Source organism: Carassius auratus, chromosome 42 (assembly GCF_003368295.1).
Source record: "Carassius auratus strain Wakin chromosome 42, ASM336829v1, whole genome shotgun sequence".
NCBI lineage: Eukaryota > Metazoa > Chordata > Actinopteri > Cypriniformes > Cyprinidae > Carassius > Carassius auratus.
The window spans coordinates 13,082,648-13,094,807 of record NC_039284.1 but is presented as its reverse complement, the minus strand read 5'-3'; the positions used below and the strand labels follow the sequence as shown (position 1 = coordinate 13,094,807).

The following is a 12,160-nucleotide window of genomic DNA, read 5'->3' as shown; positions in this document are numbered from 1 at the left end:
TATGCAAACCAACATGAATACTAATGTCATTATTGTCATATCACGTTTTCAGATCATCTGAGGCATTTCCACAATGAGGAGCGTGTACATTCGCATGGTCGCCAGAGTGCTTGAAATAATCAACAGCGGGAAGAACATGTATCCTTGTAACAGCCACCTCTGATTCGTGGATTTTAACTCTTGATATAATGATATATATTAAACTCATAAAAGCTCATGTAATAGAGGCATCTTAAGCACTCCACAATAACATTGTGGTCTAATTTTTTGGATGTTCGGTGCATTCTTTTTGGTAAAGTATGCTTGATTATGAACCTTTCAATATTCACAACATTGTCAAATTTCACATCATCGTCAAAATTATTGCGATATTATCGCTAATAGTCGATATATCTCCCAGCCATAGTTCAGAGTAGGCAAGATTGTTTGTTTGTTTAAAGAAAATTATATTAAAAATAAAATGCATTAAAATGTGTAAATCAGCATATTCAATTGATTTCTGACTCACGCGGGTTGCATCTGGTTGCATGCACCCCTTTAATAATATGTCTCTGGTCATTGAGCTTTTCATATTGATGATGAGGCTTTTATGTCGGGTTAAATCTGCAATCTCTGACCCAATATGTATGCTGGATTCAATGGCTACAATACACTACAACTGGCAACCCGCGGTGTTTAAATACTATTGGGTAAACTGGCAGTAAGCGGAATCACACAGACCAAAACAAAAACAGACATTCCGACGTGGAACGCACGTTTCATAGTAGAATAACTGGCTTTAGTGTTGTTCTTTTGGAGATACAATTACGTGAACATGTTTCCTAAATATCTACAAACATTATGGTATTTTTATGCTTTAGTACTGTAAAAAAAAAAAAAAATCAAACATCAATAAATAATTTTTGCAGTTTAGTGTATAACTCGAATTACAAATCAAGTTGATCATTTGATCTCACCATGGCTTCCAGAATAAAGGGGTGACAATGTAAGTCAACATCATTTTGCCAAATTTACATGTTTATTATGCATTAAAATACTTTACTACAGTGCATAAAAAAATAAAAAGAAAATACTTACTGCAACTTTAATTAGAGGGAGATTTCTTGGGAAAGTACAGTTAGCTTAACAAAGAAAGAAATAATAGCTAGATGGATGATGAAACAATAAGAAATACTAAACCTTTGCTTCAACTGGAAGTTAAAGCATTGAATCCAACATGGGCCTGTGGGCTCCTATTAAAAATGCTGATGCATCTGAAGGTAAGAGTCACTGGTTGTAATGGAATACACAGAGCCTGGTGCTATCCAAAACTAAAGCACAGGCCGTAAGTCACAGCACAACACAAGAGTCCTACAGCAGCAGAGCAGCCATAAACCTGGCTTTATTACTGCACACAGGATATGACCGACATAGAACACATCATCATCATCATCTTAACTGGACACACATAAAACTAACCAAAAAAACAGCGGATCTAAATGATTGGGAAAAGATGAAGTATTATTATTACTACATCAAAATAAATGAAAATTAAGTAGTATTATTAAAATATATATTTGTAAATAAAATATATTTTTTATTTCTGAATTTGGGAAAATTGTAACTGGTATTATTAAAACAAAAGTCAAAAAATTATTATTAAAATAAAATAGTTTTAAAATGGTTTTAAATAAATAATAAAAAGCTGTCCACTGAGTTGAATGTGCACCTATTTCTGGATTTGAGAAAAGTCACGAGTTTTTAATGGTCTGACTCAAATCTGCAATAAAAGCAGGCATTTGGATTCCTCAGGGTACTGATTCGGAGATAAAGACAGTAAGCATTTCCCTTCTGATAAGAACTGGCCAGAAAAGCAGCATTTTCACATAGCACACTATTACAGCAAAATACTGCAGACCTGAGACTGATCTACAGATTCATAAAAGTCATTATTAATATCTATGCAAATTTGGCAAGGTTCGGGAATTTACTAATTGCCATATCTGTGGACTGTGCAAGGCAGTGAGACAGAGCCAGGCCTTTAATAATGATACAAAATGTCAAAAGATAATATGCCTTAAATATGTCATCAAACAACCACTGATTCAATCTCACTGAATTTCACAAAGAAACATGTCCTCATTTTTCCAAACGATGAATCAGATCCTTTCCCCTCTAATAATACTCACACAATTGGATACAGTTTTATCCCCAGCATGTTTGCTAATGTTTTATTAAAGCATTTTATCTAAGATATAATTATTTGAAAATTACATCCATATAACACATAAGCCATATCATTTTGCAACTGCAGCATTAAACAGGACAATTATTATTTGGTATTTGTAGTTTTTTTGTATTGCCTTCCTGACTTGACAAGTGAAATCATACGGAATACTTTCAGAGAATAATGCAAGCGTGCATCCATCTTTCAACCAAAAAAACAAACAAGAGCTTATTCCAGGCCTAATGTGTGGTAGAGAAACACTGCGCTCCAGTGGCCAGACGTCTCAGACACTCAGAATCAGCAGGCCAACGGTCCTTCATTTTACATGAAAACATGAACCTTTTCATTAGCAAGAGACAAATATCCTGAGGCGGATGTCTTTATATCGAAACCAGCAGAGAACCAGAATCACAGCGGTATCCACATGGAGTCAAAAATCTGATTATCCCCATGACTAATGCTTAATCTAATTCCTGTATGCGGCAAAACACCAAACAAGGTTTCTTAATTTCAAAAATGTACAATAATTCCACATAAAAATGTAATCATAACACAATCAGCAAATGATCAAACATGAACGCTGTAAGGATTCATTTACAGTTTTCATATCCACACACAAAACTATCCTGGAATGACTGTTTCCCCTCACACACCGAGAGCTAGAAATAGAATTAGACAGAAAGATGAACATCTGGACCAGAAACAGAGCAGCAGTCAACACCAGAGGAAGAGGAAGAGACAAACAAACAAAGCTCTCTGTCTGAGGCTTTAACAGAAATAGATCTGAACACTCGCTCACCCAAACACACTCTCTCATTGGCCAATTAGAGCCTACCTTCACCGGACAGACACACTCCTCTCGGCTCTTCAAAGCCTGTCAGACAACACCTCTAGAAATGCTGCTTTCTTCACTAGTCTATTAATTAGGAGGGAAAGGGTGGGAAAAAGAAAGAAAATAACAAGAGAATGATCGTAAAGATGTATGCTTGTAGAATAAATCGACTTTGATCAGCAACAACTATTACTTATTTAACAGCTTGAAAGCTATTGTAGGAAAAAATTGTTTTTTTCTATTACATATTCTTTGACGCTGACATGTTGCCTCTTTAAAGCCTTTAATTAACGGAATTTAAGAATACAAAATAGCAAGCTATGTTGACAAATTGATCCTAATTTGCAAACTTGCACTATATACTAAAAGTATGAATAGTCGCTGATGAGGCTGATGATGGGAAAATATTTGAGATGCAATGAAATGGAAGTAGCAATAGGGTTTTTATTTCTATTGTGAACTTATTGTAAACAAAAAAAAAACTGCAAGTAACACTGAATTAAAAATAAAAAAAGAAGTGGAAAGACATATACCGTATTTTCCGGACTATAAGTCATACTTTTTTTCATATTTTGGCTGGTCCTGCGACTTATAGTCAGGTGCGACTTATCAAATTTAATTTGACATGAACCAAGAGAAAACATTACCTTCTACAGCCATGAGAGGGCGCTCTATGCTGCTGAGTGCTCCTGTAGCCTACACTGAACAGCATAGATCGCCCTCTTGTGGCTGTAGACTGTAATGTTTTCTCTTGGTTCTAAAAAAATACAACGTAATAGTCCAGTGCGACTTATATATGTTTTTTTCCCTCATCATGACCTATTTTTGGACTGATGCAACTTATACTCAGGTGTGAATTATAGTCAGAAAAATACGGTATATACATGTGTGTGTGTGTGTGTGTGTGTGTGTGTGTGTGTGTGTGTATATATATATATATATATATATATATATATATATATATATATATATATTATATTTTCTTAGTATGAAATTACAACTGTTTTCAACTTAATTGTCATTTGAAATGCACCACTTGCATACCATTTAGGATGGAAGATAGTCTATAGATAAAGATTTGAGCAGCAGCACAAGTGAGCATTTCAGTCAAAGTCAAGCACCTGAAAGCATCAAGCTTTTCAGTCTATGAATGGCAATTTGTTGCTGTTGCAAGTGGCATATAAAGATGACATTTTGTAAACACTAGTTCAGAATTTGGGGTCACTAAGAAATTTAAAAGAAGACTTAATAAGCTCACGGCTGATCCAAAAGATAGTAAATATTGTGAAATATTATTACAATTTAAAATGGAAGTTTTCTCTTTGAATATGTTTTAAGATGTAATTTAATTTGCGATCAAAGCTGAATATTCAGCATCATTACTCCAGTCTTCATTATCACATGATCCTTCAGAAATCATTCTAATATGCTGATTTGGTTTCTCAAGAAACATTACTTATTATCAAATGTTTAAAAAAAATTGTGCCAGATTTATTTATTTATTTAATGTAACTTTAAAAAAAAAACAGCATTTATTTGAAATCGACACATTAAGTAACGCTATAAAAAGTATTTACTGTAAATGTCATGCATTGTTGAATAAAAGTATTCATTTCTTTAAAAATAAAATTTTACTTTTGAACATTATATAAAATACAATGAACGTTTTCCTCGGCTGTTATCCTGAGACCAACCTCATATCAGCCAGGTGGATAAAAGCTTGCAATAAACCAAATCAGAGCTGTCACAGCAAAATAAGAAGAGAAGTGGGGGAAAAGAGCCAATGGCCACTAATCCTGGAAATGAGAAACCTGCTGAGGCACAACGAGCCACAAACAGGCTGAATAATTATCAGTTCCTCAGAGCTACCGCTGCTACAGCTTACAGCAGGAATTCATTACTCAAGCACTGAAGCACACACACACACACACACTAAGTGTGCCAGCCGTGTACCTGTGTGAGATTAGGTCAAGACGCACAAACAAAACTTCATCACCTCAAATGCATGATAGGAAAGGATTTTGCCGGTGAGCTACCATGGCTTTTAATTTGATGTGGCATATTCATACATTCATAGAACTGATACGAGACAGCGACCTTTCCAGCCAGAAAATCATTCGGATCACCATTATAGTGTATAATCCTGTTTGTCACGACACACGAGGAGTGGTGTGGATTATTAGAGAACACCTTCATTTGTTGAAACCACTGATTCAAAAGTAAATAAATCTCACATGCTCCATGACTTGGAGTCAATGGAGGCTTTCATTTTTCCACATCCCACGGTCACAGAGACTGTGGAAATAAATTACAGAGATGCCATTAGACTTGAGGGGTTTTGGTTGTAATCAAGTAAAAGCTTCGACAACAAGCAAAAGAGGCTTTTGTCCTGTCATTACTGCTCCATAAAGATCCTGTAAACCAATGAGTTTAATACCACATGTAGAGGAAAGTTTTGGAAATAGATTTTTCATTTTAAATGAAAATTATGGTGCGTGATGTTGATGGTTACTAAGCCATTGTTAAGTGGTTTCTAGCATTGGGATAAAATGCTTTCACATTTCCAAATAAACAGACGGTTGCACAAAAAAAGTAAAACTAAAAATTGTAAAGAGGATTACAAAAATCAGTTAAGAAGTTTATTGCCGTACATTTTACAAGATAAACCCGTTCTAGTCTTTCTACTTTAACATTTTTAATTCAATTCAATGTTAACAATTTCTTTAATATTCTTTATTAGCAAATACTGAGTGAAAGTTGTTTCTATAGACAATGCAGAAGTGTTCATTGACACACATTTGAAATCTTAAACATCTGTTATATCTCCGCTAAATGTCGTTCTAACATTGACGAGCAACGTATGAACAAAATATTAGATCTAGAACCAAAATGACCGGATCCACATGAAAATGCATATGTCTGAAATACAGGTGCCATCAAGATTTAGGTTAATCCAGGCCTATATAATATGTATTTTCTTCCATTAAAAATGTAAATGGGTAAGTGGAATTCCAAGGTATCTGGTATGTGAAAACTCTTAAACCCATGTGACCAAAAACAACACATGGTGTGATAGATTACTACCATAAAAGGTGAAAAGAAAAACATTTGTAACTGGAATAACCATTGAGATCTTCTTAAACCTGTCTCATGTACCAAGAAACAATCTGAGATTTCTGTTTGAATGTTCTGGAATATCACATCCCATAATCTCTTAATCAGAAAAGGCTTTCATGCCACAGCAGAAGAAATTACAGTGAGATTTTCCAGACAGCCAAAGAAAACCTGGGCAGCATTTATAGCCAGCGAACTCAAAATCACGAGTTACGAGGCTGAGGATAACTACAGGTTTTATTTTCCTATTGACTTTCAATCAAAGGGAGGACAAAACAAACAGCATGAGGACAAATGCAGGACAACTCAAACATGATGCTCAAGGTCACAGGTTTGCTCAATTCAAGAGGCTCTTAGTAGCATGATGGATGTTTTCACAAATGCATTTGCTCACGATACAATGACGTGTCTTGTTGCAGTGCATCTGGTTGAACTGAGTTCAAAAGGGCTGCTGGAGAGTAATTCAACACGTCGTTCATGACACAAGAGCAGATCGATGGCATTATCCTCATCTGCCTGAGAGACCAGAGAAGACTTCAGAAAGTGCATCAAACGGAAACAAATTCTTATATGCCTTACCAAAAATGTTTTTTAAAAGTACTGTACCCTGATGAAACTACCATTGTATTCATTTAAATACCTTACAGCACAATTTAGACACCATAATATATGAATATGGTACTTATAAAAAGAATTAGCAAAAACTACAGATTTCAGTTTTTAATTTTCTTATGAAAATATAAACATTTAATTAAATGAATAAACAAAATAAAGAAATATATTAATACTGGCTGTGGTTCATAATATTTACTGATTCTCTTCTCTATCTTGAGATACTCTTTAATAAATAATCTTTCCTCTATAGGTTTATTTAAATAAATGTTCTCTTTTTTTCCCCCAGGATTTAAATATAGTAAAAAAAAAAAAAAAAAAAAAAGAGAAGATTCAATTTATTTGTTAATAATACTTAGGTTTATCTTTATTTTTAATTTGTTGTTAAAATAGTCATATAAATATTTTTAATGCATTTCTGCAAATAAATAAAACATCCAGAATACAAACATACATTTTGCTTTCTAGAGACAATAAACTGACTATATTTAATAATATTTACTTGTTATTTTTCCATTTATTTATTTATCAATTATTTTATTTTTTATTATTATTAAAATTAGTTTTTCCTGGTAAAACTACAAAAGGGGGGGGGGGGGTAACCAGTAACTAGTAGCATTAAAAGCAAAACAATCTTATGAAAAAAAGTCAACGCATCTTACAGACATCATATGCGGTTTAATTTATTAATTATCAGTCACAATAATAATACTAATAGATGTGATTCAACATAGTTAAGTAAAGAATAAAAAACAATTGTCCAACAAAGTTTTTTGTGAATTAAACTGGCATCAGCAAGCTGGGCTTTTAACTTCCATGTCGTTCAAGTCACGCTTTGTGTTTACAGAACTCTAATCAATCTTACAATCAGATTGAAGCTGGCTTTTCATCATAGCCCTGTCTGTTATGACTAGATCAATTATATCTATGAATTTATGGAAGGAGTTTGCATCTGATCTCCACCGCACATATGTTGTACATGCAAAAAACTTCCTTCAACTTCATTGCCTTATAATTCCATAATAAATAACTCAAGAACAGAGGTCTGCTCACAAAACTGCACAGAACAAATGAGTGAAGTGAATCACAGAGACGGAGCCACTGGTCCACAGATCATATAGGAACCCAAGTCTGGAAACGAGAGCGTCGCTCTATGAGAACAGATGGCGGATTTAAAGAACAGGCACAGACGGAAACATCAAAGCAACTGGTGACCGGTGACCGGTGACCTGAACTGCAAAAATGGCTCAATTCTGCTTTACAGCCACATTTTCTGTGACATCTGAAATTAAACCAACTATTTTGATAGCCTCATATAAGCAGGGCACCAAAGAGCACAGGAAGGTGTGATAAGACACAACCATTTCACCGATAAGACATGAGGAGCCATAAAATCAAGAACAAAAAAAAAAACATAGCTTTGATTTTCTTTATGATTTAACGTGTGGATATGTCTTCTTCAGATGCATGCAAAACCCATAATCCATCATATTAAAGACCTAAAACATAGACGCCTAAAAATACCCAACATATGCATAAATCAATCCACAACACACCTCCAGTCATGTTTCATCATAAAAGAAGACCATAATGGTTTGTTTATTTTCTGACCTGTGGCTCCTGGACACATGCTGGGACGGGGAGGAACACATCAGCCAACTCCTTAATGTTTCCCCCCCACAGTCATTAGTGCTCATTACAAATAAACAGACAATCAAGAGAGGCGAGTAGCAATTACCCTCGTCTTTGATCTTGCCTTGATTTCCTTTAAAATGCCCCTCTTGGTTTCTCAAATAAACAAACCCAAGTGAACAGCTTTTGAAGCAAGCGGCTCTACAACTTAATGGGGAAAAATAAAAATAAACAAATCAATGACATCATATTCTGTGTTGGCTGAGACATGTCATTACAGAATAAGAAAAAAAGACTTCATAAAGCTGTTAAAAATGCTTCAGCACTCATAGAAATTTATAATTCATTCTGAAATGCATTTTGCAGCCCTCTGGGACTTTGAAATGCTTTCAAATTAATATGAGCATCAACAAAACACACGGTTTCACAGTGAAGCAGTCGTGCATTACACACGGTTTAACCAAGGTCAGAAGATACTGCATTTCATCACCAGGGTGTAACTGTCTCGACATGCTGTTGAAGGATCTGACACATGCTGCAAAGGTGACAGCTGCAAATATGCTTCAATTGTTTTTCACTGGCAGCCCATTACAAACATGGGATTATGCATAAGTCTTTACTAAGACTATGGCCACTGAACTATTACTGAGAAATTCATCTTCTATAGCAGGTACACCACATTAACCTTTAAAGTGCATAGTTATTAATATTGATCTAAATGAATAAGACTCATTAAATGAATCACTAAATTAAGTCTACAGCATCTGGTGATCAGATACATCACCGTATATTTTTGAATACCGTAGTATAACCATCTGATACCATCACCAGTAAAGAGTCGAAGTGCTCATTAATTCTGAACATATTGTAAAAGAAGTTCTTTGAGCTCTGTGACAGCATGAGCATCTTTGGGTTTATTCTGAGCAGCGGTCAGGGACCATGGGAGTGTGTTTCGTGGCGTTTCTTTTCATCCCCAGTGTTCTCCTGTGTGAGTCCAAGCAGACGGCTCTCTATAGATGAGCCAGGTTATCAGCAGGACCCAAGCACTAATCCCCGGCCAGAAACGACTGTCTTCCGAGTCTGTTTGTCTGCTTTTTTCCTTCCCTCTCACGTGGAAAGATCCGCTCCACAAGGTCACGCTCAGAAAAGCATTGAATGGGAGTCAGGAAAATGACATACCTGAAATATGATGAACGGCTGCCCGACCAGCCAAACAGCAAAAAGCAGATGGCAATTAATACCTCGACAGGGAACAGATGAATAAAAGAGAGCAGGAGGAGGGAGAGAACCAGAAAAAGAGAGCGAATGGATACCTTTAGGGCTATTCAAATCTTGCCCTGGAGGGCCAGTGTACTGCAGTGTTTAGCTCCAACCCTGATCAAATGCCTTAGGGTGTGTGTGTGTGTGTGTGTGTGACTCAACTCCAGAACATGACACTAAAAACAAGTGCACAGGAGAATTATCATAACCCCATTTAACAAGAAAGTAATAAATAAAGTAGGCCTACTTAAATTACATTTTATATTATACATGATGTTCTTTGTCTCCAAACAAAGATCTCGGATGAAATGACAACTAATAATGTCTAACTACCACAAACAGTTATCTTTTAGACAGTTATTTGTATGCTTGACACATCTGTGAACTTGAAATATCTATAATAAACAGCCATTTATAGTTCACTGAAAAATATAAAATAATAAAAAAAAAAACTTCAGGAATAGTTTAGCCAAAATTTGCTGAAAATGTACAATCTAAGAAATTGATTAGTTTGTTTCTTCGTCACTTCACTTTTTCACCAATGGATCTTCTGCAGTGAATGGGTGCCGTCAGAATGAGAGTCCAAACAGCAGATAAAAACATCACAATAATCCACAACATTTACAAGCGAAACAGTTCTAAACAAATATGTCAGTGCATTTTGATGTGAGAGGACAACATGGGATAGACTTTTTCCAGTGAAGGAAGCATTCTTCTAGATTAAGGACTAGTACTTGGGCCAGAAACGATGGTTTGAAGTTAAAATGCTTTAATGATGAACCGGTTTCTTACAAACGAGCAGATTTTCACTTCACATGACATTAACTGATGAAATGGAGTGGTCTGGATTACTTGTGGATCATTGTGGTTTTTATCAGCTGTTTGAACTCTCATTCTGACGGCACCCATTCACTGCAGAGGAGCCATTGGTAAGCAAGTGATTTAATGCTACATTTCTCCAAATCTGCTCTGATGAAGAAACAACATCATCTACATTCTAAATGGCCTGAGAGTGAGCAAATTTGGGTGAACTATTCCTTTAAACATCACTAAAGATGTTACTTTTCTAAGGGATTGGATGCACAACTTCCAGACAGCGGATGATAAGAAGAATACAATGGATTTACATTCAAAGAGGGACCTGAGCAATATAGAGTCTTTCTGAACTTGAGAAAGTAAAAACAGCCTAGTAACCACCAGTAATCCCTAGTTACCTAATTCAATATTTACATTTACAGATCAGACTTTAGAAGGATGTTTTCACAGTGATGTCATAGAACAGCGGTTCCCACTCCTGGTCCTGGAGAACCCCCAACACTGCACATTTTAGATGTCTCTCTATTCAAACACACCTGATTCAACCCATCAGCTCATTAGTAAAGACTGCAAGAAGTCAGATAAGAGAAACACCAAAAGCGTGCAGTGTTGGGGTTCTCCAGGACCGAGATTGGAAACCACTGCCATAGAATAACCATTTTGGGTTCCAGAAAGATCCTTTTTAATGAACGGTTTAATTAAGTGTTTAGATAGCCTAAATAAACTGCACAGAAATATCAGACACACCTATGAGCGGACCAACAAAAACAGCATCCAGTGTAAAAGAACACGTCAGAGAAAGAGCGACAGCGCCCCCTGGAGAACACACTCAGAAGGGTCACGCATTACTCGTGTATTTTGTCCTGCATCAGTTTATGATCGCTTTTAATTTGCAGTCATACAAACTCATTTCATGTCACAAACATAGCTAAAAGGCAGAAGAAAAGAGAACCCTGCAGACAGAATGTTTTTTGCTATTTAGCCTTACAAAGCAGTACTGCTACAAATACTGTGGTAGTATGTAACGTTACTGCTGAGCGTGTACTATGTCATTTACCTAAACGGTACCATGTCAGTACCAAATGCAAATATTAGCATGAAATATTGTCCAATATAAACATTGTAAAATTACAAACAGTACCATAGTACTTTTCTGAAATCAATATTTTGCATTATAATATAGATGCACCATATTCACTAACCTGAGCATAAACATGTGGCCGTATATAACCGTCTGAAAAAGTTTTCTCTAAGATTTTGGAAATTAACTATGGTTTCTTACCTCTGCAGACAACTATGGCAGGCAGTTTTCAAGAAATCCTTGGCTATGCAGAACGCATACGGCTCGCATGAATGAATCACTTCACCAGCTTTGAGTTCGCGCAGAGCACGCAAACCATTTCCTTTCCCCTCACTGACAAACCTCTCTATATTCATAGCCATCATATCATAACACTATTATCTACCGATTTGAGAGTCCATGCGCCGACATACAGAACATGCACTTTATGAATGCCGTTTGTATTCATGACTGTCAACTTGACACGGTCCTTGCGCAAGTTATATAAAAAAACGAAACATTTCCCAACAAAAACAAAATTTCCATAATCATTTTTATATGTATAAATATTTTATCTAGGAATGAATGCTGATTTCAAATATTAATAACAGAATAATACATAATATAA

At 35.6% G+C, this 12,160-nt stretch overlaps 1 protein-coding gene across 1 annotated transcript in view; it reads right to left on the bottom strand.

Moving 5' to 3' along the window:
• The window catches only part of smyd3 (SET and MYND domain containing 3), a 137,126-nt gene extending 125,086 nt beyond the window's left edge, over positions 1-12,040 (bottom strand). Inside the window, exon 1 of the mRNA XM_026229867.1 lies at positions 11,755-12,040. Within this exon, the coding sequence (XP_026085652.1) occupies positions 11,755-11,918 (164 nt within the window). The 5' untranslated portion in view covers positions 11,919-12,040. The remainder of the gene's footprint in view (positions 1-11,754) is intronic.
• Positions 12,041-12,160: the final 120 nt, after the last annotated feature.